At 39.1% G+C, this 24,373-nt stretch overlaps 2 protein-coding genes across 3 annotated transcripts in view; one reads left to right on the top strand and one right to left on the bottom strand.

Annotated features, from left to right (window-relative positions):
- Positions 1–24,373, bottom strand: part of PDE6H (phosphodiesterase 6H) — a 179,651-nt gene that overhangs the window by 136,924 nt on the left and 18,354 nt on the right. The gene's annotated exons all lie outside the window — the stretch shown is intronic.
- On the top strand, positions 9,483–23,370 carry ART4 (ADP-ribosyltransferase 4). Its single transcript, XM_003988444.6, has 3 exons — positions 9,483–10,230; positions 12,008–12,716; positions 20,273–23,370. Exons 1-3 carry the CDS (start codon positions 10,045–10,047, stop codon positions 20,362–20,364), a joined length of 987 nt encoding a protein of 328 aa, XP_003988493.1. The 5' UTR covers positions 9,483–10,044; the 3' UTR covers positions 20,365–23,370.

Below are 24,373 nucleotides of genomic sequence, written 5' to 3'. Positions count from 1 at the left end.
TCACCCATTTTGCCCACCTCCCTATCCCCTCTCCTCTGGCAACCATCAGTTTGTTCTCTGTATTTATAGTTCTGATTTTGCTTTCACTTATTTTTTAAGACTCCATTTATGAGTGGAGTCATATAATATTTGTCTTTCTCAGTCTGACTCATTTCACTTAGCACAATACCTTCTAGTTCATCCCTGTTGTCTCAAATGGCACAATTCTCATCCTTTTTATGGCTGTGTAATATTCCATTATATATGTAAAACATTTCCTGTATCCATTCATCTATTGATGGACACTTAGGTTGCTTCCGTGTCTTGGCTATTATAAACAATGCTGCAATAAACAGAGGGGTGCATGTATTTTTTCAAGTTAGTGTTTTCATTTTTCCTGGGTAAATACCCAGTAGTGGAATTATTGGATCATATAGAATTTCTATTTTTAATTTTTTGAGGAACCTCCATACTATTTTCCACAGTGGCGGTAAAAATTTACATTCTGACCAATAGTGCACAAAGGGTTCTTTCTTCGCCACATGCTTGCCAACACTTGTTTCTTGTCTTCTTGATTTTAGCTATTCTGACAGGTGTGAGGTGATATCTCATTGTGGTTCTGATTTGCATTTCCCTGATGATCACTGAGGCCGAGCATTTTTTCATGTATCTTGGACATCTGGATGTATCCTTTGGAAAAATGTCTATTCAGGTCCTCTGGCCATTTTTATTTGGATTATTTGGGGTTTTTTTGTTTTTGTTTTTGTTTTTTGTTTTTTGGTGTTGAGCTATGTAATTCTTTATATATTTTGGATATCAACCCCTTTTCAGATATATCATTTTCAAATATCTTCTCCCATTTAGTAGGCTATCCTTTTGTTTTGTTTTGCTGTGCAAAAGCTTTTTATTTTGATGTAGTCCCAATAGTTTATTTTTGTTTTTGTTTCCCTTGTCTTAGGAGATATAGCTAGAAAAATGTTGTGACGGCTGATGTCAGAGAAATTGCTGTCTGTGTTTTCTTCGAGGAATTTTATGGTTTCAGGTATCATAGTTGGGTCTTCAATCCACTTTGAGTTTATTTTTGTGTATAATATTAGAAAGTAGTTTAGTTTTATTCTTTCAAATGTAGCTGTCAGGTTTTCCCAGTACCATTTATTGAAAAAATTGTCTTTTCCCCACCGTATATTCTTGCCTCTTTTGTCATAGGCTAATTGGCCATATAAAGGTGGGTTTGTTTCTGGGGTGTCTATTCTGTTCTATTAATCTATGTGTCTTTTTTCCCCAGTATCTGTTGTTTTGACTACTGCAGCTTTGTAGTATATCTGGAAATCCATAATTGTGATACCTCCAGCTTTGTTCTCCTTTCTCCAGATTGCTTTGGCTGTTTGGGGTCTTCTGTGATTCCATAAAAATTTTAGTATTATTTGTTCTAGTTTTGTGGAAAATGCTGTTGATATTCTGATAGGGATTGCACTGAATCTGTAGATTGCTTTAAGTAATATGGACATTTTGACAACATTAATTTTTCCAATTCATGAGCATGGGATACCTTTCCACTTGCTTGTATCATCTTTAATTTCTTTCATCAATGTTTTATGGTTTTCAGTGTGCAGTCTCCTTTAAACTATGACTTTTTACAGAAAGAATAAAGAAAATAATAATAATAATTAATAATAATAGAAAAAAGAAAAGAAAAGAAAAAATTATAGAAAAGAAAAAAGCAGAAAGAAAATAACAAAACCAAAAAATAAAAAGAAAACAAGACAAATTTTTAAAATAAAAAATATATATGTTGAATTAAAAAAATATTTAAAAAATTTTAAAAATCCACAAAATCACGACGTGTTTTCTATACCCCAACACCAAAGGTTGACTGGTGTGGGCTTATGGACCCTGGTCTCGCTGAAGTCACAACCTCTCTGTGAGCTGGACTCTGCTCTAGTCTGGCCTTTTTAGGTAGATGGGGAGAGAACTTTCCCACAGTTTCTCAGACCTTTTAAACCTCGTCTTTTTTTTTTTCTGTGCTTCAGTGTGATGGGGGGGGGGGGGTAGTGTGGGCTTTAGGTTCCTGCACTTGTTGAGGTTACAAGTTCCCTGTGATGAATGGATCCACCAGTTATGGTTTCTAGACCTGCTCATTGGGGCATCAGGACCCTCCAAGGATGCATTCTGAACCTGCCCTTTATGGCAACGAACACTTTACCTTATGGTATTCTGACCTTCCTACGGTCTGTTCTTTTAAAGTGGAGGGGGAGAGAATGTTCCTGCAGTTCTGTGTCCCAGCATGGCTAGGGCTGGTGGGGGTTTGTCGACCCTGGACTTGCTGAGGTCATAAGCTTTCTGTGCCAATCCAACTGACCAGTTATGGCATCTGGACCCACCAATTATGCCATCCCAACCCATACCTTATGATGTCCAGACCCTGATCCAGTGTGGGATTTTAAGGTGGCATGGGGAGAGCATTCCCACATCTCCTTGGCCCTTTTTTTTTTTTAAAGTACAGTTCACGCCCAGCATGGAGTCTAATGGGGGGCTTGAACTCATGACCCTGAGCTGAGATCAAGAGTAGACAGTTTAACTGACTGAGCCACCCGGGTGCCCCTTCCTGGGACCTTTTAAAACTCAGCTCCTTTTTCTGTGCCCCAGCATGACTAGCGCTGATGTGGGCTTGTGACTCCGGGGCTCACTTAAGTCCCAGGCTCACCGAGACAACCGCACCTGTCTGTTTCGGTGTCCAGACCCTGTCTCGGTCTAGGTGGGTGAAAAGGTAAACCATGTCCCTCTGACATGGAAAGGTTTCCCAAAGCTCCTCCACCACTTGCCAGGGTTCTAGCGTTGTCTCTTTTATATGCTAGTTGCCCTTTTAAACCATGGTTTTTGTCCTGTGCTCAAGGACCCAGGGATCTATTCCCAGAACCTCAGTACTATCCCTCCCCACTATGTTTGCAGCCTCAATGGCGGGGGTTCCATTAGTTACTGTGTCTCTGTCTCTCTTGCAGTTCCAATGCCATTCTCTCTATCTTTGGTTGCTCAGTAGCTGTTTAGTCAGCCCTCAGTTCTTCAGGAGGAATTGTTCTGTTAATAAGTTTAATTTGGTGTGTTCCCCGAAGGAGGTGAGTTCAGTCTTCCTAAAGTGGCCATCTTGAACTAGAACCTCCTTAGGGCCTTTAAAACACCACTTCATTAACATAACCTCAGTGGAATTGTTTGGAATAACAAAAGACACCAATTTTACCCTTTGGCTCTGGAGCTATTTGAGGAACTGGAAAAGATGTCCCTATAGCTCTTAGTGCTTAAGAAATTACAAACCATGTGTGTGTGCCACAAACCATGGACAAGAGCAAATATTTATTTGCTATAAATCTCAATATTACAAGAACACACACAACAGAAGTTATTCTGTAAGAATGTTGAGGGGGAAATTCACCGTGGGTAGAAGACGATTCCCAACACTAAGGTCCTATACTTAAAAAAAAAGTGGAAATAAGAAAGGTTAGACAATATGCTTCATAATGAAGCTATTGATCTAACAACTATTATTACAAATACATTGAACTAATGGATGCAAGTGCCTCCTGGGATAGCACATCTTTTCTGTGATTTCCCTGCCAAAACTCTATGACCTGAAACTAATCATCAGGAAATAATAGAGAAGCCCCAAATGAGAGACATCTACAGAATAACTGGCCTATAATTTTCAAAAACGTCAAGGTCAAAAAGCAATATAAATACTGAGGAAAATGTTTCAGTTTAAAGATACTAAAGAAACTTGACAACTAAATGCAAAGGGTGATCCTGGAAAATAGCCAGAAAGGAAATTATAGGAAGAGTTGATGAAATCATTTCTGGACTATGTGTAAGATAATAGTATTGTATAAATGTTAAATTTCTTGATATTGGTTAAGGGAGCATAAGCCAAGCTGACAGGCCGCAAACGCTCCCCCATCCCCCAGGTGCCATACTTGTGATATTCCTTGGGCACTCCTGGCTGCCCAAGAATGAAGGAAAGGAGAAAAACAAAGGGATAACCAATAGAGATCATAGTCCTGCAGGATTTGAGTCTCCATCTATTGACAAATATCTTAGTAAATCACAAGAAAAAGGCAATCTTATCAATAGCCTAATCTCCAGAAACCAACAGACTCCGTTTCCTGGAGCCCCAGCATCACCCCTTCATAGTGATGTGAGAAACAAAGGCAGAAGGAAATGGCAGATAGAACCCAATTTCCTTATAACCTGCAGCCCTTTGACCAATACTGGAGGCTGGCAGAGCAAAGTTTCTCCAGAAACTCCTTATTATCTTAATGTCAATGCTTTGCTAGAGGGAAAAACAACCTTAGCTTGACAATAGCTAGGCCTCCAGGATCCTGTAATCTTAGCATATGAAAATCTCACAGGAAACTTCCCCTCGACTTTACTTCCCCCGACCCCATAGTGTATAACCAGTCTCTCCTGTGGTCCAGAGTAGCTCTTCTTGGCCACAGGTCCTGTCCCCGTGCTTCAATAAATCACCTTTTTGCAACAAAGACGTCTTTAAGAATTCTTTCTTGGTCATTGGCTCTGGACCCCACGAACCCCACTATCACCCCAAAAAAACATCATCATTGGTAATTGTATTGTGGTTATGTAAAAAAAAAATCTTTGTCTTTAGAAAATAAATTCTGAGGTATTTAAGCGTGAAGTACATTAGTTAAACAAGGAAGTCATTTGACTGAGAAGGTTCTAGTACCTTAATAGCCTATGTAAGCAAACCAAAACCTAAGCATGTAAAGACCTCAAGGTTAAGAAAGCAGAACCTAAAGACAACCAATCACAAACAGCCAACTAAGCTTTCCCAAATGAGGCAAATGCTTACACTACAGCCAATCAAATAATGTCCTTGCTTTGCTTCCGCCTTTCTCCATAAAAATCTTGCCTCTGGACCCTATTGGTGGAGCTCTCCTAATCACTTCTGGTCTGGTGCTGCCTGATTTGAATCTATTTTTGCACAAATAAGTTCTTAACATTTTTAATATGCCTCAGTTTATCTTTTCACAGGGGGATGATGTCTATGATTAATTCTCAGGTGGTTTAAAAAAAAAGTAAGAGAATGATAGAGCAAGTGGGGGAAAATCTAGAAATCTAAACATGTGTGCTATCTATTATGGATAGGGTATGGGGGAATTCCTTGGACATATGCATGTTCCTTGTGCAGACTTGAAATGTTTCTGTGAGTTAAAATCTTTATCTAAATAAAAGTTATAAAAATATGAAATGATTAAGGAAGTTTTGCTCACTTCTGTAAGGGTATTGAGGGTAAAAGAGAACTAACAAGATGTTAAAACCATCCCAAATTACCAAATTTGGGGGTCTGCATCAAACTACCTTCCTTTGGATAACAAAGGATTTCTGGCAGATGGCAAGGATTTCTGGCCTTAAATTGACACGGGTCCAAAGGAGTTTACTAAGATCCAAACAGGAAGTACTCAGGGCCATTACAAAACCTTTAGGTTGGTGGCAAAGGACACAGTTCCCCTGGGACAAGACCCTCTAGGACTACTTCAACCTATGCTCCAAAAGTAGCTTTAGTAGCTTTACAAAACTAGTCTAGAATGTTTAGAATTTATTCTAGAAAACCTTTTCTTTCTTTCTTTCTTTCTTTCTTTCTTTCTTTCTTTCTTTTCTTTTTTTTTTTTGAAAACCTTTTCTTAAACAGTTGTTTATTTGGGAAAAAAATAATAAAAATTAACTTTCACTTTGTTGGACACCCTGTGAGTTGGTGGTCTTCACAAATCTGAGTAGAGTGTAAGCTGAGCCCACATGCCTTGAGAAGCTGGTGTCAGTGGCACTAAGAAACAGGAAACTGAGGAGCAGAGAGGTAAAATACTGTGCCCGTGGTCAGACATTAAGGTCATAATAGAACTAGGAATTGAACCAAAGTGCCTCTCTATTCACTAATCAATCTGCTTCCAAGACAGTATGGTTCATGGATCCATTCCATGATATTTTATAGAGTATCTCAATTTCACTGCCATCACAGCCCTATAAGAGTGATACCACCTCCAGTTTTACATGTGAAGAAAATGAGACTGAGAACCAACATAACTTGTTCAAATTCACAAAAAGAAGGAAGACATAAAGGCAAAATACCAACACAGTTCTGTGCGATTTCAAAGCCCACGTCCCTTTTACCCATCAAGACAGCAGAGATAGATTGCATTTTGAGGAACTGGGTATCAAGAAAATGATAATGGAGTGAACTCCCAGCTCTAAATGAACTAATATTAAATTATCACATGGGAACTTTCATAAAATAGCCCCAAGGCAAAAGATGATTTTTTTAATGACTCTACATATTGTCAGAAAGGGGCGCCTGGGTGGCTCAGTCGGTTAAGCATCTGACTCCTGGTTTCGGCTCAGGTCATGATCTCTGGGTATGATAAGGGAAAGGTAGGATAAAATAGGCAGGGAGGGAAAGGTTAGAACCTGAGGTCCCAGGGTGAAAAACAACACATATTTTGGAACAATGCTGGGAGCATCTGACCACAGAAAGCTCCCTCGGGCCTAAGGTTCTTCTTAAGAATGTTAACAGATACCACCTCCTCCCCCTCAGGTTCTCCTCAGGAATTTGACAGTCAAAATACCTAACTAAAAGAAGTAAACATAAAACTTATGTTATACAAGGGATAGTATGACCATAGTCGGACTCCTAACACAATGGAATCGAACCAACCAGGAATGGACAACCCAGCACCTAGAGTTATCAAGCCAATAAGGATGAAAACTGAGAAGAAACAAGGGGGAAAGTATGGGGGGACTGACCGGAACCTTCTAAAGCAAAGAGCCTTGCCTATAGTCGGGGGCATTCATTTTCACATGCTCCTTCTCTGCAAAGAGAGCTTTCATACTATTCTTACTTTCTAATCTTACACTGTAATAAACTTTTGCCTGCTGCACATTTTCACTTCTCACATTTTTACATTCTACTTCTTTTCTTCAAGCCAGGGAGACAACGAACCCCGGGGTATTGAGGTAAAGAATCCTGCAACAATGGTCCATGAGATCAAGCCCCTCATTGGACTCTGAACTGACAGCACAGAGCCTGCTTGGGATTCTCTCTCCCTCTTTCTCTGTCCCTCCCTCGCTCATTCTCTCTCTCTCTCTCTCTCTCTCTCTCTCTCTCTCAAAATAAATATTTTTTAAAAAACATTATCAGAAAATATTGTTTTCATTTTAATCCAAAAACGTACACACACACACATCAGACCTCTTGTCTTTCCCTATTCCATTTTATTGTCAGAGTTCTCTCTTCCTTTCCTCCATCCCTGCCTCCCTCTCTCTTTAATCAGCTCAACGACAATAGTCTCAACTTCTCACTACTGTTCTTAGACCCACTCTCTGCTCTGTCTCTGTCTCTCTCTTCCAGCTCCTTTAAATTCTGGACAAAGGAGCTGTATAAAAAGGTTACAAGGTTTCCTGCTTCCCCCTAGTGGTATTATTCTGGAAGTGGAAGTCACACTTAAGGAAAACTAGCAAATGTTTACAGACAATAGAAATAAAATGACAGACTCCTTTAGAGTTTTTGGAGACAGGGAGCCAATGGGAGGAGAGGAATGAACCTGTGATCACTGACAGTCTCTTTAACCTCACACAGCCTCAGGAAATGCACCTGTGACATGGAAGTTAAACTATCTCCTCACAGTGGTCTTGTAGGTTGAGATACTAAAAAAAGGGTCTTGAAACAGTACACTCCCAATAAAAGGTAACTGTTACTTACTTTTGACAACCCTGTAAGGTTAGGAAACTGAAGCTCAGCACAACTTGCTGTTTCTTCTTCTTCTTCTTCTTCTTCTTCTTCTTCTTCTTCTTCTTCTTCTTTTTGTTTATTTATTTGGGGGGTGGGGAGCAGGGGCAGAGAGAGATGAAGAAAGAGAATCCCAAACAGGCTCTACGCTGTCAGCACAGAGCCTGTCAGTGCAGAGCCCAATGCGGTGCTTGATCTCATGAACCTGGAAATTATGACCTGAGCCAGAATCAAGATCCTGACGCTTAACCCACTAAGCCAGCCTGTTTATTCTTCTTGATCCAGCCAGCAAGCTGTAGAATTAAGCCCATAGTTCAAGTTTTCAGACTCTAGTGCTCTTCACCACACCTCAGTCTCCCAAATTGATGGTTGATAATGAGGAATCTTAAGAATTTAAAAGTCTTAAGAATTTAAAAGGGATATTTATTTTATCATGTTTTCCTTTAAGTCCAAAAAATATGCATTTCAACGATCTGTGGTCACATCTCCAGATTTGCATCTTAAAGTTGCGAGAAACACACAAAGATTTATGTCCCAAACAGGCTCACAAATCATTGCTTATAATAGCACAAAGTTGAAAGCAAGCTAAATGTAAGATATTTATTCAATAAACCTTGGCACAAATAATGATAATTGTTTTTATTTGTTTATTTAATTGATTGATTGATTTCTCAGGGCCAGAAGCTGTTGTAAGAATTAAAAACAGGTCAAAGCGTTGAATAAGGGAGGTACTATTATGTTCTATTCATTGATCAGTCTGTTTCTGAGATGGATGCATGGATCCATTCCATATTTCATTGCATTGTAGCACCTATGGTGGAATACTGTGCAGCTATAAAAAAAAGTCATGTTTTCAATAATTATTAAACTATAGGGAGATGTGCTTACATTAAAAATGTTAAGGGAAAAAAGAGTATGAAAATCGCATACTATATTAATTCAGTCCTAAATGTGTGTGTGTGTGTGTGTGTGTGTGTATTGTGTAATACCAAAATCTAAATCTAAATAGTACCCTTATCCAGGTGATAGGTTATGCGTAATTTTGTATCCCCTTTTATACTTGTGTGAATACTCTGAACTTCTGTCATGAGACAGAACTGCTGTGATCATCAGAAAATTTAGATTACAAACTATTTTAGGATGCTGAAAAGAATACCATAATTTCATGGGTTTTTTAATGTTTATTTATTTTTGAGAGAGAGAGAGAGACAGAGCGTGCGTGGGAGAAGGGCAGAGAGAAAGGGAGACACAGAATCCAAAGCAGGTTCCAGACTCTGAGCTGTCAGCACAGAGCCCAATGTGGGGCTCAAACTCATGAACTGTGAGATCATAACCTGATCCAAAGTCAGACACTTAACAGACTGGGTCACACAGTCACCCCCAAAAATACCAGAATTTCTAAGAACAAGATTTAGTCTCTCTTCACAGTTAAATAGTGAAATGGGAAGTGTTAATGGGAAAGATTTGCAAGAAAAACAATTATCCCAATGATTGGGAACAGATGAAAGATGTTCAAACTAGAGAGGGAAGTGCCTGAGAGTGTCTAACAGAACACTTGTGCTGCATTAACTTAGCACACTGGACCCTGCTTTTGATTGATGTCAGCTGTTCAGAGGCTGTCTTCTGACAGTAGTCAGTAGGATTCACTATACTGAAATAGTGTGGATAGAGGATCTGATGCCTTCAGAAGAGAAAACAGAAGAGCTGTGACCCCAACAGGAATAGTTTCTGGATTAGAGAGTTTCAAGGCTATCGTGGGAAAGCAGCAATGAGAGCCTTCTTTTTGACAGTAACCCTAAAAGGTGTGCTGCTTCTTATCAGCCCCTTCTGGGCAGGGGCGGCCTATCAGCGGCACCAAATGTACCTGACATAGACCCACCTTGAGGTGGCATCTTTCCAGCAACCTGTGGGAGCCAATCATATCACTCGTGATGAAACCCTGCAGCTCAAGATAATGTCGCTTGGCCCCGGACGCTGTACAGCTTGTGCCTTTTCCTGTCTTCCTGAGAAAGTTAAGGTTGAGTTGCTGAGCCTGACCTTTAACAGGCCTTTGGAATTCCCCCCACACAGACTAGATAAGGGATTTTTTTTTTATGGGAAACGTAACAAGTTCACTTTAGAATCCCTTTTTTGGTGCACAGATCTGGCTACTTCACAGAAATATCAGCTCTGCAAGTAAGTTGGAGTTGATCTCTTCCCTCAGAAAACTGCTGGCTGGTAGTCATCAACAAGATGTGAACAAGGAAGGTTCCCAAAGGAGAACACTGAACACTCGTTTCAGGATGAAGCCGCAAGAGCAAAGAAGTACTTTTAACACAAACAAATACCATCCATTGACCAACAGATGCAGGAGGACTCTTTTCCCAACTACTCCTACAGCCCCTGTGCTGAGAATCTGGCTCCTTCCAAAGCAGCTTCCTCTCCTGATGCTGTTCTCTGCCTTGCAGACACCCTCTGGGAGTTCTGAGGTAGGGCACAATTGAAGAGATTTCTTTACGGTGAGTGCCCCAGTGGGGCACTTTCCTGGTGACAACCTTTAAATGACCTTTAGGCACTTGGTTCTAATTTCTTTCAGACATTTTAACAAATAATGCTTAGTGAAGGGGGTTGAAAACAATGATCAACAATTGTGGAATTCTTTAGAGTTTATAAATTTGGCATTATGGAAGCTAGGGGCATAGTATTCTTTTCTTGATTCTCCATAAAACTTAAGTGAAACACTGCTTCTGTAGGACAAGTGGTGCAAAATAGCCTATTTGACTTTAGACTGTGTCATATGGATCAAGTCACAAGAAGTATTATAAAGTTCTGCATAAGGAAAAATAACCTACTGTTAAGAGATAACAAAGTACATATTTGAGATCGAGTAATATAGTAAAGTTTTTAGAGCTTACAGGATTGAACAGAACATGATATTATTGATTTTGGCTTCTTTTGGCGTAAATAGATTCTGTAGAACTATTTGTAAACCTTCCGTAAAGAGCTATTGGTTAAAATCATTAAGCAGTCTTAAAAGTCTTTTCCATTTTACATACAACTAAACATCTTTTCATCATAAATAACAGTAAAAACACCAAATGTATGTTTTTGAGTGTTAGCTGCAACATCTTTGACATTGACTGGATGGAATCCTATCTCCTAATATAATGAGTACTGTCTATTAGAAAAGCACAGTTTCTTTGCCAAGAAGAAAACATCTTGGAATTTGGATAATTGAAAATAGGGCTCTAAAAAATATGGACTGATGATGCTTAATGAATTTGTATTCAAATCTCTAACCTCAGTTTAATATGGACTAGATATTAATAAGTAACATTCTATGGACTACCAATGAGAAAATGTTTTTCCCACTCCTGTCTCCTAAGAGGAGGAACTATCTTCGGCACACTCCTGACCACTGTACTTCTCCTCTGGAGCTGGGCAAATTTACTTGATTGGTAACATTAGGATTAATAACTGGGTATTCTGAGTTTGAGTCTGCTCTTCTTCCTGGGAGTTAGCCTGATGGCAAAGGGCATGAGCTCCGTGTACCTCCATGACCAGAATCTTACTTTGGGCAGGACCACAGTCCAACACTGTCTACAGCTAAGTAGGCAGGTCTGCCTCATTCTGAGGTTTACTCTTAGCAAATCTACTTTCCATCAGACCTAAAGATGTGTACCCCAACAGTTCAGTAGTAAAGATGTTAATTTAACCTTCATATATGCTTTCCCACCCCCCTCAATTTTTTCAATTGGTCAGAAAAGAGGGCTGTTATATACTGGGGCCCCCTTGGGAGAACCCAACATTACTCATCACTGAAGGTTTTTCTTAAATAAAGTTCAAAGACTTAATATAGGTTTTAAGTATTCACCTACAGAGATATTTCTTAACACCCATGAGAGAATGTGGAGGGAATCAACAGGGGAAACAGAAGGTATACATAAACTTTAAGATTACAATTTTTTTCTTCAAAGTACTCCCTGTGCAAAAATACTGTTTTTGGTTACACAAGAAGGGTCACTTCCTCCCTGAGGAGATGAGGGTTTTTTGAGCTTTTACTAATATTTATCAACCCAAATCCAATCTCTAACACAGGTCACTGATGCAGGGCATACGGGGGCAGTGTGTAATGAATATGAGTGAAACTTACTTCAGCAAATAAGTTTTGAAGCAAAGACTTGGCTTTATGGAGTATAGCAAGTCAGCCACCACACCTACCATCTGATATGAATGGTTAAAATCAATATTTTTCTTTTCTTATAGGTTGCCATTAACATCAACTTTGACTTGGCACCAAATTCCTTTGATGATCAGTACCAAGGATGCAGCCAGCAGGTCATGGAGAAGCTAAGTCAAGGGGATTATTTCACAAAAGAAATAGAAACACATAGAAATTACTACAGGGTCTGGAGTAATGCCTATTTAACCTGGTTGAACCAAGCAAAAGATCTCCCCAAGAACATTAATATTACGCATGCTGTGGCCATCTCAGTTTATACATCAAACAATAGCATTCGCACAGACTTCATCAGAGCCATGGCCAGTGCTACTAGGACTCCACGGCAGTATAAACATTCATTCCATTTCAAATACCTACACTACTACCTGACCTCAGCAATCCAGCTGCTAAGGAAAGAGATAGTCGGGAAGAATAACTCATTGTGTTATGAGGTGCATCATGAGATGAAGGGTATCAATTTGGAAGCCTACAGAGGTGCCACCATCCGATTTGGCCAATTCCTCTCCACCTCCCTCCGAAAAGAAGACACACAGAAGTCTGAAAACCAAACTCTATTTACCATATTCACCTGTCTGGGTGCACCTGTAGAAGAAGTTTCTGTCAAGAAGGAGGTCTTGGTCCCTCCCTATGAGTTGTTCAAAGTTGTAAATATGAGCTACAACCCAAGAGGAAATTGGTTGCAATTGCAGTCAGCTGGGAACCAGAGCACATATAACTGTCAGCTACTAAAAGGTATTATATTATTGATCTAAATTGAATCCACTCTAATCAGGATCACAGACCACTGTTCTTTTACAAAAGTTATTTTTCTGGGTAAGTTTGTTGAGGGAAAGGCCAAAACCATGGAAACTGGCCTTCAGGGATGGTGGAACTGACAGATTAGAGATAACCTGCCTTCTTTCTTGGTTTCCCTTCTCTTCTTTCTGCTAAACTACCTCTAGAAAAAAAAATGTATTTCTGCAGTGGGGCATTCTAGACATAGAGAGTAAACCTCTACTGAAAAAAATAGCACATAAAATATAATATTTTTACCTTCTCCCTCTAACTCATTTTTTTTTTGTCATGGCCATTACAGGAATAAGGAGTGCTGAAAGTAAAGCAGGAAGCATGATTTATTCATTCACTCTTATCTATTAACTATCTTCTATGTTCCAGGAACTGGGATGGGAGACCCCAGGCAATGTGAAATGAATAAAGCAAGATCATTATCCTAGGGAGATTTTTAGGCTAATGAGAAATGGAAATATGAACAACTGTCCACACTCAAAAGCACTAAGCAACACACCAGATGTTTAAGCAACGGCTGTGGCTTCCCTATGCAGGAAGCTGTTCATTGTCTCTGGAGAAAGTAAGAAAGGCTTCAGAATAGAGAACCACATGGGACTTGAAGTAGGAATGGGGGCTTTCAGTGAAAGAAGAGAGGAAAAGCCATTGCAAGCAGAAAACAGCATATGCTGAATCACAGATTTCAAATAGCTGGTGTCTTTAGGGAATCTCCACGATTCTGGATGATTGGAATGTAGGAGGTGTAGGACATAGGAAGAGTAGAAAGGGAATATGGGATTGATTGGAGTGGGAAGATTCAGATGAGCTAGACCATTAAAACTCTTGTATTCTATGCTGAGGACTTTTCAAATTTCATGCTATAGATAATGGGAAGTCATTGGAAGTTTTTAAGGAATGGAACATCGATTAGAGCAGTATTTGAGCAAGAGCTCTGATGATACCATGAAAAAAAATGAACTGAAGCAGGAGGAATTGGAGACATCATGAAACAAAAATATATGTTAAGGCCTTTTTTAGAAAAATACATGGCTGACTCCTTTCCATCCCTGTATGTTGCCAGCCACAGTCACTGCACAAAAGGGTACTTCTGTAGCAAGTGCTGTGCCCTGTTTGATTCAGAAGGAAGACCGTCCTTATCCACCTGTGCACTCATTCCCACTCACACAACTGCAGTGTCTACCTTTGAAATATCCCTGAATCTTTCTCCACTCCATCACTATCGGTACTGTTAGTAATTCAGGCTGTCAGCGTTTCTCAAAATTTGGGGGCTACAGTGTTACAAAGATCTTGAAACTATCATCCAGGCTGAAGTCTTGGGCCTGCTCACTCTGGTGCTATCTGCAAACACAGACCAGGGGAGAGGTGACGTATCAATACTTTTATCTCCTCCTGCCTCTCCTTGGAAGTGTGATAGGCACTACTATGCGTGAAATGAGTATCTGTTCCACAGAACCAAGAGATTAGTGTTTGCAGAGGAGAATATGAAACACTAGAGTATGAAGAAAACAGTGAGATTTTGATAATAAATGAGAACATTCATAGCCAGTTTCCAGGATTCTTTGGAACTATACTTGACTATGACATGGTTGCTTCATCCTCATCATGATGAAGTTGAGACAGAAAAATTTTTCTACTAGGTTGATGAGCACAATAAAATATATTAAGTAAAAAGTTGTAGGGCATTGACACAACCAATATCCACCTATCTCTACTTATTACCAAAAAAATGTATTAATTTCATGATGTTTGTAGCTTTCAGGAAACTGAGAAAAAGGAGAATATAATACAAACAATTATCCATACTCTCTTCTCTGTAAGTCTCAAAGAAAAGGTGTTTCAAGACCCTCCACACCAAATTAATGACCCTTGCTTTCCCGTCAGGAAACAACTCAAGCACAACTTTGAGTTAAGGCTTAGCTGGAGTAGCCATGCATATCACTAGATTCTGGAAACTTGGTTGGTCTTGACTGGATCTTTGGAATCACAAATCATACTTAAGGGAATCAATAATCTTGTACTGCTCTGTAAGCTTTTTGTGAGCCAGGATATGACTACATTGTATTTAAGAGCTTGGCATGGAATCCAGGCACGTGGACCCCAGATCCACTCTGTCTAAATTCCTGTCCAACTGGTACTACGTTTTAGCTGTGTTCTCAATCCAGTTGCTTAAACTCCCTATGTTTCTTCAGCTATGTAAGGAGCATCATAACAGAGCCCCACAGGGCTCTTGGGAAAATAAAATAAAACACTAAAGAATTTCTACATTCCCTAGCATATAGTATATGGTAAATAAGCCTTAACCAATATTAATTTTAGTTTCCTGGAACATAGAGGTACTTAATCTGTATTTGTTGAATAAGTAAGTGAATAAATGAGGCATTCTCTTTCAATGCCTCTACATGACCTGGGCCTTGGGTCAGATGACCAGATAACACAATTGACTAAAAACAGTTTCAATACTTACTAGAATAAGAAAATATTCTAGAAAGCTCAACCCCTAGTCAAAAACTAAGGAGCTGTAGCCACAATATAAATGATCTGGAATGTGGGCACTTGCAATGTGAGTTATTATACCTAAATCTTTCCTAGAAATTCCCCAACTGTGCAGTCTTGGGAAGAAATTGTAAATGGTGGAATGAAACTACCACTGGTCATAGAAGGTGATGTTTTGGTCAGAGGCATTACATGGTAGGCCAAGAGCTGGAGTTGGAGTGTCTTCCCAGCCAGCACAACTACAAAACTATTTGGGAGATTGAAAGAGGGAGAGGAACAAGCCCAAGCTGCTGTGATGCCATTCTTCCTTTGACTCCTTTGGTTCTGGCTGAAAGTTGCAGAGAAGGCTCCTCCATCCTCTGGTTCTGCCTTCCCTAAACCCCTTAGGGAAGCCAACTGAGGGAAGCCTCAAGGCTGCCATTGGCTGGTGGTTAGCATAGACACTTTAGTTGAGGACAAAAAGACTAATCTTGAGACAAACACAACCAATATCCACCTATCTCTACTCACTACAAAAAAAGTTTGATTAATTTTACAATGCTTGCAGCCATTCACTGCAGTGGTATTTGTTTTCTCAATGAGTAAGCTATTTCTGAAATTTCCTGAAGTCATTTCTGTTAACTAACAAGTAACACTCCACTTATCCCAATATCTTGGAGCAGTATTGGATTGATCCATACATGAACAAAGGAAGGAGGAAGGTGGCCGTGTGTTTTTCTTTTCTGGGAGTCCTTCACTGGAAGGGAGTAAAATCAGTGGACTCTCTCCAGACCTGTTTTTCTAGGTAACTGATATTGTTCACCATCAACCTCAGTCTAGGGCTGCACAGATGGTATTCTACTGATATCTAATTCCTCATGAAACCGGAGTCCTCTCAACTGTTTCTTATCCCTTCAATTTTTTTCCTGAGCAGAAGCCACAAACTATCTTATGTCTCAACAATTCCCTCTCAGCCAGTGACTTGTTTCCTCTCCTGTTCCCTCTTAATCTGACAGACAACATATTTGAAAGACAACACGAAGACCTTTAAAATTGGTCAGCCAGGACACCATAATTCTCCCAATGAAAAGACAGTAGATTAGAGAGCATAGCTTCTTCAGTCCTTCAATTTATTTCAAAATTGGTTCTGTTAACTTGTAACTACAATTCCCAAGTTCAAAGAGCACCCAGGAATCTGTTGCCTTCAGAGAGTCAACAGGTCAAATTGGTAGCATAATATATTTAAGTGAGTCAATTTGAAAAAGACAAATCATTTAAGACATTCTAAACTAACAGCTCTCCCTTCTAATTCTTCTCTCACCCCTCATATGACCTATACTGGTTACCATAGAAACAGATGTTTTCATGCTCACTGAAACATTCGAAATATGTTATGTCAGTTATTTGTCCTTAAATGTTGCTTTGTTCAAGAAAATAATCCGTGCCAAAAATCTGTACACACACAAATACATGCTCTGTTCTATATCGTTGGATTCACAAGGAAGGATTTATTTGTTAAAATGTTTCACATAATCAAAATTCTTAAGCATGTTTCTAGAAAAAAATACAGTCAATTGTTTGTAGCAAGCCTGGTTTTACATGTTAACTTTGCCAGTTACTAGCAGTAAGGACATGGACAAATGGCTTAGTTCTTCCATGCTTCCATTTCTTTATATGTAACACAGGGGGAAATTTTAATAAAAACCTACCTTATAAGATTCTAGTGAGTATAAAATGACTTATGCATGTAAAAGCTCTTAGAACAATACCTGATGCTAGTAAGTACTCCAAACTTACAGCTACTATTACTGTTACATATTATTTATTTTATTAACTTCCTGTTTCCTGTGTTCTCTGACTCTGGGCTTTATCTCAAACAAGTTTTCCCTATTTGTGATATCACATTACTCTTGAAAGATAGTGTCTATCTCACCCGAATGCATGAAAGAATGAGTAACTGAATGAATCTAGGATGGTGGAAACCACCACAGCATGGTGGGAAGAGAAGAGACTTTGGAGCCAGGATGGGCTGGACATATGTTAATAGCTACGTGGCCTTGTGCAAATGACAGCCTATAAGCCTGTTTCTTTATTCATAAAATGGGGCAAGAGGGAATGTTGTGGTAGTACTTGGTATCCACTCTCTCAAACACAATTGAAAAACTCTGCAAAGTACTTTGCACATGGAAGTGGAATAATAGTTTAATGGCACAAATGCGTGCTTCAGTGACATTGAGAGTTAAAAATAAAACAAAAGAAGAGGTGGAAGAAACAATGCTTGCCATTGTTTGAGTGCCAACTTTTTCCTAGATAACTCTCTAAAATAATGACACTCATTAATCTCTGCATTTTGACAGAAACGAGCTATAGATAGCATTCGGCTCCAAATACCAGATTACCTAGATACGCTGTATGTCAGTTTTAGCTTTTTCTGTTTTTTTCAAGGGATTGACTCTTTCTGAACAATCTGGTATAATTCGCAGATTCAGAATTCATTAAATAAAAGGTATAATAATCATATGTTCTCCCCAGGCTGTATACCCTAAGGTATAGATGACCAAATTGAGGTTATAAGTCACTAGTAAAATGATATTTATGTAGCAATTTCATTTACAAAAGGTTTTCACACACATTATCTGTTTAATTCTTACCACCACCCTGTACATTGGGTTACTGACCCCACTGTACTGATGTAAATACTGAGGTTTAGTGAGGTTAAATGGCTTATGTGAGATCATGCAGCTTACAAATGACAAAAGTACAACTTTTTCCCATGCTTTATGACAAAAAGCCCATGACAGTTTTCTCTATAGAGTATTTTCAGGAGATTTATTTGCTGTTCAAAAATATTACTAAGAACCTACCATTAGTCTTAATCCTCTGTGACTGTGACTAGATTATAACTCACTTTGCATACACATAAATTACAAACACACACACACACACACGACAATTAGTTACCATTTTGCATGCCGTTTAACTAGAGTGTTTTTTATTCTAACCCATTTTATGACATTATTAAAGAGTGATGGTCATGACAAGGCATCAATGCATCACAAACTCCAATTTGAAAAATACTCTACTAGGGACAGAGGGAACACAAAGTATTAAATAGATAGTCTAGAAGAAAAGTAAAAACAAATACAAAAGTCAATTTAATGTGAGTTATCCTTAAATGAAAGATTTTGTAGATTGCATTGAATTTAATTCACAGATGTTTTTCATTTATTCTCCTAAACAAAGATATTGCCTGTGCAAAAAAATAATAAAGTGTGAGGTAGAAATTTAATGACTGTAAGAAAGGTAGAGAAAAAAGGAACAAAAGAGGAAAGAAAAGTTACTTTAGCTGAGAAAATAAAATTAAAGTAAGCTTTTTTAATATCCTGGTTATTATGAAAGGGGCTTAATAGGTGGTTTGAAGGATGAGTATGATTCAAAATAGTAATATCTGTATGTCTGTCACTTCTTTGAGCCTCATTGTAATAGCTGTGAAACGAAGTGGAATGACAGTGATCCGAGTATTTCCAAACACCTCGAGGTGCTCTCATTTTACAGATGAGAAAACTGGGGCCCAGTGAAAGTGACTAGCATGGTAAAGGTAGGCTAGGGGCAAAGCTTCAAGACCAAAGCTAATTCCTTCCAATAACCATAGTTTCTACCTGCTATATTGGTTTGCTGTCAATCAATATTTTCTGATAATTCTCCAGTAGAATCTCATCCCGTTAAAAAGTGAGGAAAGGCAGGGTCAGAGGTCCTTGGGACCTCAGCCTGAATGAAGAGAAAACAAAACAAGAAGTGAATAATGAATAACCTGAGACAGTGGTATTAATGGTTCCAAGGTCCCTGTGAGAGTTCAGATAATATAGTTTTACACAAAGTTTGGCAAAAGCTTAGAAATCTGTACCCACTATTAACTCTCCGTGTCTACTCTTATTGGTGAAAACTGGGGTTTTAAATATCGTTTGCATATATAGAATTCCGAGAAATTCCAGGAAACTCAAAGGATTTTACGCATTATTATGTGAAAGTAGTGGAAAAATATTTATCCATCATCAGGTTGTCCTATCAAATGAGATGTTTAAATAGGCAATCACAGAGCTGAAAGTCTTCCTACCCTAAACATCTTTTCTATTCTAAATAATCAGTGAAGGTTGGTTAAAAAGGCGATTCCACTCTTTATCTAGAGCCTTTTTTAAAGGTTTCCATCTTCCAACTCATTCTATATCCTCATCCCATTAAATTCCCAATTAGTAGTGATACCTGACATAGTTTCTTGTATTCCAGTCTTGCTTCCATGAGCCACATCTAACTGCCTGCTAACCTTCCCCATACTTCCTGTGAAGAGCATGCATGTGTAGGCAGTACACACACACACACACACACACACACACCACCACCACCACCACCACACACCAAGCAAGATTGTGTGAATACCCTTGGCCCACTTTGTCATTAAAAAATGGACATGCAAAGTATGGAGAAACAATATAGTGGTTAAAAAGATGTGTGATGTTTGGTAAATTTCTCCACATTTTGTGTCACCATTTTACCAACTGAAAAATGGGGATAATGAAGAATAAACACTGCATAGATTTCCTGTGAGGATTAAATGAGTTCATCTATAGCAAGTGCTTAAAATAGATCATAGCACAGAATGAGTTGTTTAATCAATGTTAGCTTTCATAATGATGATGAAGCTGATGGTAATTAGATGGGGGTAAGGGTGATGGGGGGAGTGCTGCTGATGATAATAAAGGTGGCAAATCAGGAGATCTCAAATACCTACTAGCTGGGTAACCTGCAGTAAATATCTGAACTTCTTGGTGCCTGTTTCATCATCTGCAAAATAAACAAGCTGAGTTCTGTTAGAAAATATCTAAAAGAATATTTTTTTTAAGTAGCCAACTTAAAATACTTTTATTAGGAATTTTCTAACTTTAAAAAAAAGTGAATCAAAGGAGAAATGAGGTCATTTAAAAAAAATTCTCTTGCCACCTAAAACATCTCTAACTTTGTGTTTGTTTTTACAGCTTCCAGCAAAAAGTACAACCCAGCTCCCATGGTTATTGCTTCTCTCTCCTTCTTGACCAGTGTCGTCATCTCTTCCAAAAGTAGAGTATAAAGGAACCTTGTGGTTTTGCTTTCTCTGTGCCCTTTTGCTTGACGCCAGCCAGGGCACCCTGAATACCCTTGGGGAATCACTCTGTCCAGTCACCAACTGACACGGAGCTGGCCCAGCCCACTGCCTGTGAGTGGACCTGTAACTCCGTATATTTCTTCTCCGTGGACACAGAGATTCATACTGAAATAGAAAAGGACCCAGCCAGAGCCAGTGAGATACAATCATGGTAATTTTTTGGCATCAGGATTGGGAGTGGGGTGGGAGCCTTTTTTTTTTTTTTTTTTTTTTTGAGTGAAGATTAATGAAAGCAGAGTGAGTAGGAGCCTGGAGCTACTAAGCAGCTATCTTGCCACCAGCAGGGGAGACTCTATCTCCTTGAGAATGGAGCGAACACAATGAAGGAAGAATTGAGGAATGAAAAGAAACCATTTTGATGAGAGTAAATGAGCCCCTAGATCCAATTGTGCCTGAAACTGGACTCCTGGGCTTTTTTTATTACAGAAATCAATAAATAGTATATTTGCATAAATAATATGAATTGAATATCCTACCTTAAGCAATTAAAGGAATCATGAATACAAGGATTCTCCATTATTTTTTTTAGCAATCCTAAGTAGGAACAAACCAGAGAAGCTTGAGTTCGAAAGCAGAGACCAAATTCTTCATCAGATGGAAAAGCTTTGAAGCCCAGAGGCATAACTAAAGTGTGAGATTTTTATCAGCATTCAGGACCAAACCAGTGTAGTCTTAGATAGGAGGAAATATGAAAACTTGAGAAATAAAAGGGAAAGTTAATACAAGATGTTAGTGAAATCTCATTCATTCACTGCCAGTAGTAGGTGCTGCACGTGTTTCTAAAACACTACAGAAGTGAGAATTTAAATTCATATATTAATTTAGAAAGAACTTTACGGCAAATTGGATTTTAAGTCAGCATCAAAAATGTAAGTACATTTATTAGGAATGTACGTAGATGTGTGTGGAGATAAAGGAGAAGATGTAGGAGAAAAAAAGTCTGATAACCAAGCACATATCAAAGATACACTGAGTCGCCACTATGTGACAATAATTAAGTGAAAGGGAGTATAAATCAACGAACTTCACAGCTGGGAATGTTCTCCAACTCACCTCAGTAGAATACAATATGAGTGGGGCAATGGGGTTGTTTTAGCGGATTTCCAAAGACCTTAGTATTGGGCTAAATGGAGTGAAAGTGAGGGCTAGCTCTATACCTTTGAATTTTGAAAGTCTATGCTACTTAGCCCCTCTGAGATTTGAGTAAGAAACAACGAAAGTAAAATCAGCTTAACTGACCCCAGGAGAACTTTCTAAAAGGACCGTGCCATGAGAGAAGAGACTCAGTGAAGAATTAGCCTAAAATCACCTGGTAGAGAATTCAGGCATCTAATACTTTACACGGAATTTTGAGAATAGGGCCAAGCGCATCTCTGTCACCTAGCTTACATTGGTCTCTATACCTAATAAAGCAAGGATAAAATTTCCATAAACACAATATTCCTGATTTATTGCCCAGGGACCTTGGCAGGTTAGTGGCTACTGAGTAGAGTCCCGCAGGCCTGACTCTGGGAAGAAGCTTTGCTGTGAGCCTCAGTGAAGCAATAGAAAAGCCTGCCAACATCTTGCATATGTAATTTTTTTTTCTGTGCCACATAAATGCACTTATTGAACCATACTATGTACAAAACACTTTGGGGATTAAAAGTTGAATATCGTAGGCCAGATCTTCCATGAGTTTACAATCTCTTGGGAGAAATTAAAAAAAGAACATAGAGTCACAGAGGAAATAGCAAAAGAAAGGGGGAAATCAAGCCTTCTGTTCATGATAGTTCAAAAGAGAGACTCCTTCAAACTGAGGCAAGAAGAGATGCCAGGAAGGCTTCAGGGAGGAGGCAGGATTTGAACGAGGTCTTGGAACACTGGGAGTGGAGCAAGGGGTTAGAGGAAGAAGATAGTAAGTGTAGGTATGTGTCAAGTGCTTAGTGTCATCGTGCATACAAATAAGCACTTGAAGTTTAGAGAAAAATGAGATCCTTCTGACCTATGGTTGGATACAGCTTTCTATCAGAGATGAGGCTTGAGAAAGGGGTTCAGATGGGTAGAAATGAGACACCTGAGCAGGAGAGAGTCGGAGGATATAGGAATGACCAGTGTACGTAAGGGTCAGGAAGTAGGTCTGGTAGAGTGAAGCTGTAATGTGGACCAGAAAGGAAAGAGTCACCCAGTCAAGCTAAAAAGGCAGTCTAATGCATTGGATCTCCATGAGAAATCAGTTTTCTGAATAAGACATTCTAAATAGGTGACTCTTAACACATGCCTCCAGCACCTGCGGCATCAGTGTCCCTTAAGAATTTGTTAGAAATGTGAGCTCTAGGGCCTGATCCCAATCCATGGAATCAGAAACTTAGAACCTATGTTTAAGAAGCCCTCCAGGCTTGTGACTTATGGGATTACGATCCTGCCGCTGCTTTATAGAACAAATCTCCAGAGATAGAAGTTATTCCCTTGAATTATGTAGATTTGTAGGTTAAGGATGAATGTCCATAGTTTACGTTCCCTTGATCTCTCTCTATGGTCCACAGTTTTTGTGCAAGAAAACCGTGAAGTGCACCGTTGATTTAAATCAATTCAAAGTCTAAGTTCATGAAATTTTAGGACATCACTTTCAAAAATTTCACTGTAATTTCTGCTCTTTTTTTTCTTCCGGGATACCTTTGAAGATAAAATGGACACTTGACTGTGCACAAATTCACATGAATTGTTAAAAGAGCTGGTGTTATAAAGTTGCATAGTATTTACCTCCTATAGTAATTTTTATTAAAATAAAACATGCTTCTCTCCTTTTTGTGTACACAAAAAGTTATCTGGCCTCATCTATTATTTTATTTTTATCTTTATAATTTAGTGTTCTAATATGCCTACCTGATTGTCGTGAATTTCTCTGTTTGCTATTACTTTGAAAAATAATAAAGCCAGTGAAAGAAAATTTCTGTAGAGTTTGATTTGCCTGGGGAGCCAGGATTCTTGGCCTGAGTTGTGTCATGATCAGAATCAAATTGACTTATGCTCTATGAACCAGCTCTTGATTTGGTAAAATTCAACAAACATTCATTGAACTAGATGCTTTCAGAGATGCCAACACGTACCAAACACTGGCAAGTGAGAAAACGTGAAGAAAAAAAAGCATTACAAGCATTACAGGACTCCCTTCCTACTTTCCTTCCTTGTTTTCCTTCCTTCCTCTTTCCTTCCTTCTTTTCTTTATTTTCTCGTAGTAAATGCCTCGTAGTAAATGAAACATTACCTGTGTTTCATTTTGTTTTGCTTTATGGCAGTTCACATTTTTGTCCCCACTTATGCTTCATTCAGTTAGTTCACACTGGGCTCATGGCCCCTGAGGACTGAAACTAGATAAGAGGTAGAAACTAATGAGTCTTCCCCATGCTGCTTTTCAAAACCTGGAGGAACTGATAGAAAATGAGAGGAACCCAAAACAAAGAATTTGAGAGAAACATTAAACAAGAGTAATAGGTTTGAAAGGAGTGAGGCTTCCCCACCGACACACACACAGTATCTCCACAGGCTGGGAAGCAGCCGCCACCAAGAAGTCATCAATGTGGGAAGATTAGCGGTCCTGGGTGGTGGGGGAATATCTGTGAGAGGCACTGTCAGTGATGGCCAGCCTCACAGGAGCCACCAGCATCTGAAAACCACTCTTACTGATGCCCTGCCCATCTCTGAGGTCAAGGGATGACACTAGCTGTCGTTCCCATTGACATGTGGTGAGGACTTCCCTAGAACTGCCACCAGTCATTCTTCCAGTCATTTCACAGAAAGACTGCCTAAGACTTTTCTTGGCCCTTGTCCCATTCATTTCCACGTGACTCCCCCTGCTCTTGTAATATCCTGGGACACAATCTTAAGACCAAGAGAAAGCAGGTGAAAACCTGAATACACACAGTTTCAGAAAAAGTAACAAAGTGAGAGCCAC

Source organism: Felis catus, chromosome B4, assembly GCF_018350175.1.
Source record: "Felis catus isolate Fca126 chromosome B4, F.catus_Fca126_mat1.0, whole genome shotgun sequence".
Classification (NCBI taxonomy): domain Eukaryota; kingdom Metazoa; phylum Chordata; class Mammalia; order Carnivora; family Felidae; genus Felis; species Felis catus.
The sequence above is the reverse complement of the archived record's forward strand: the minus strand, read 5'-3'. Positions and strand labels throughout refer to the sequence as shown.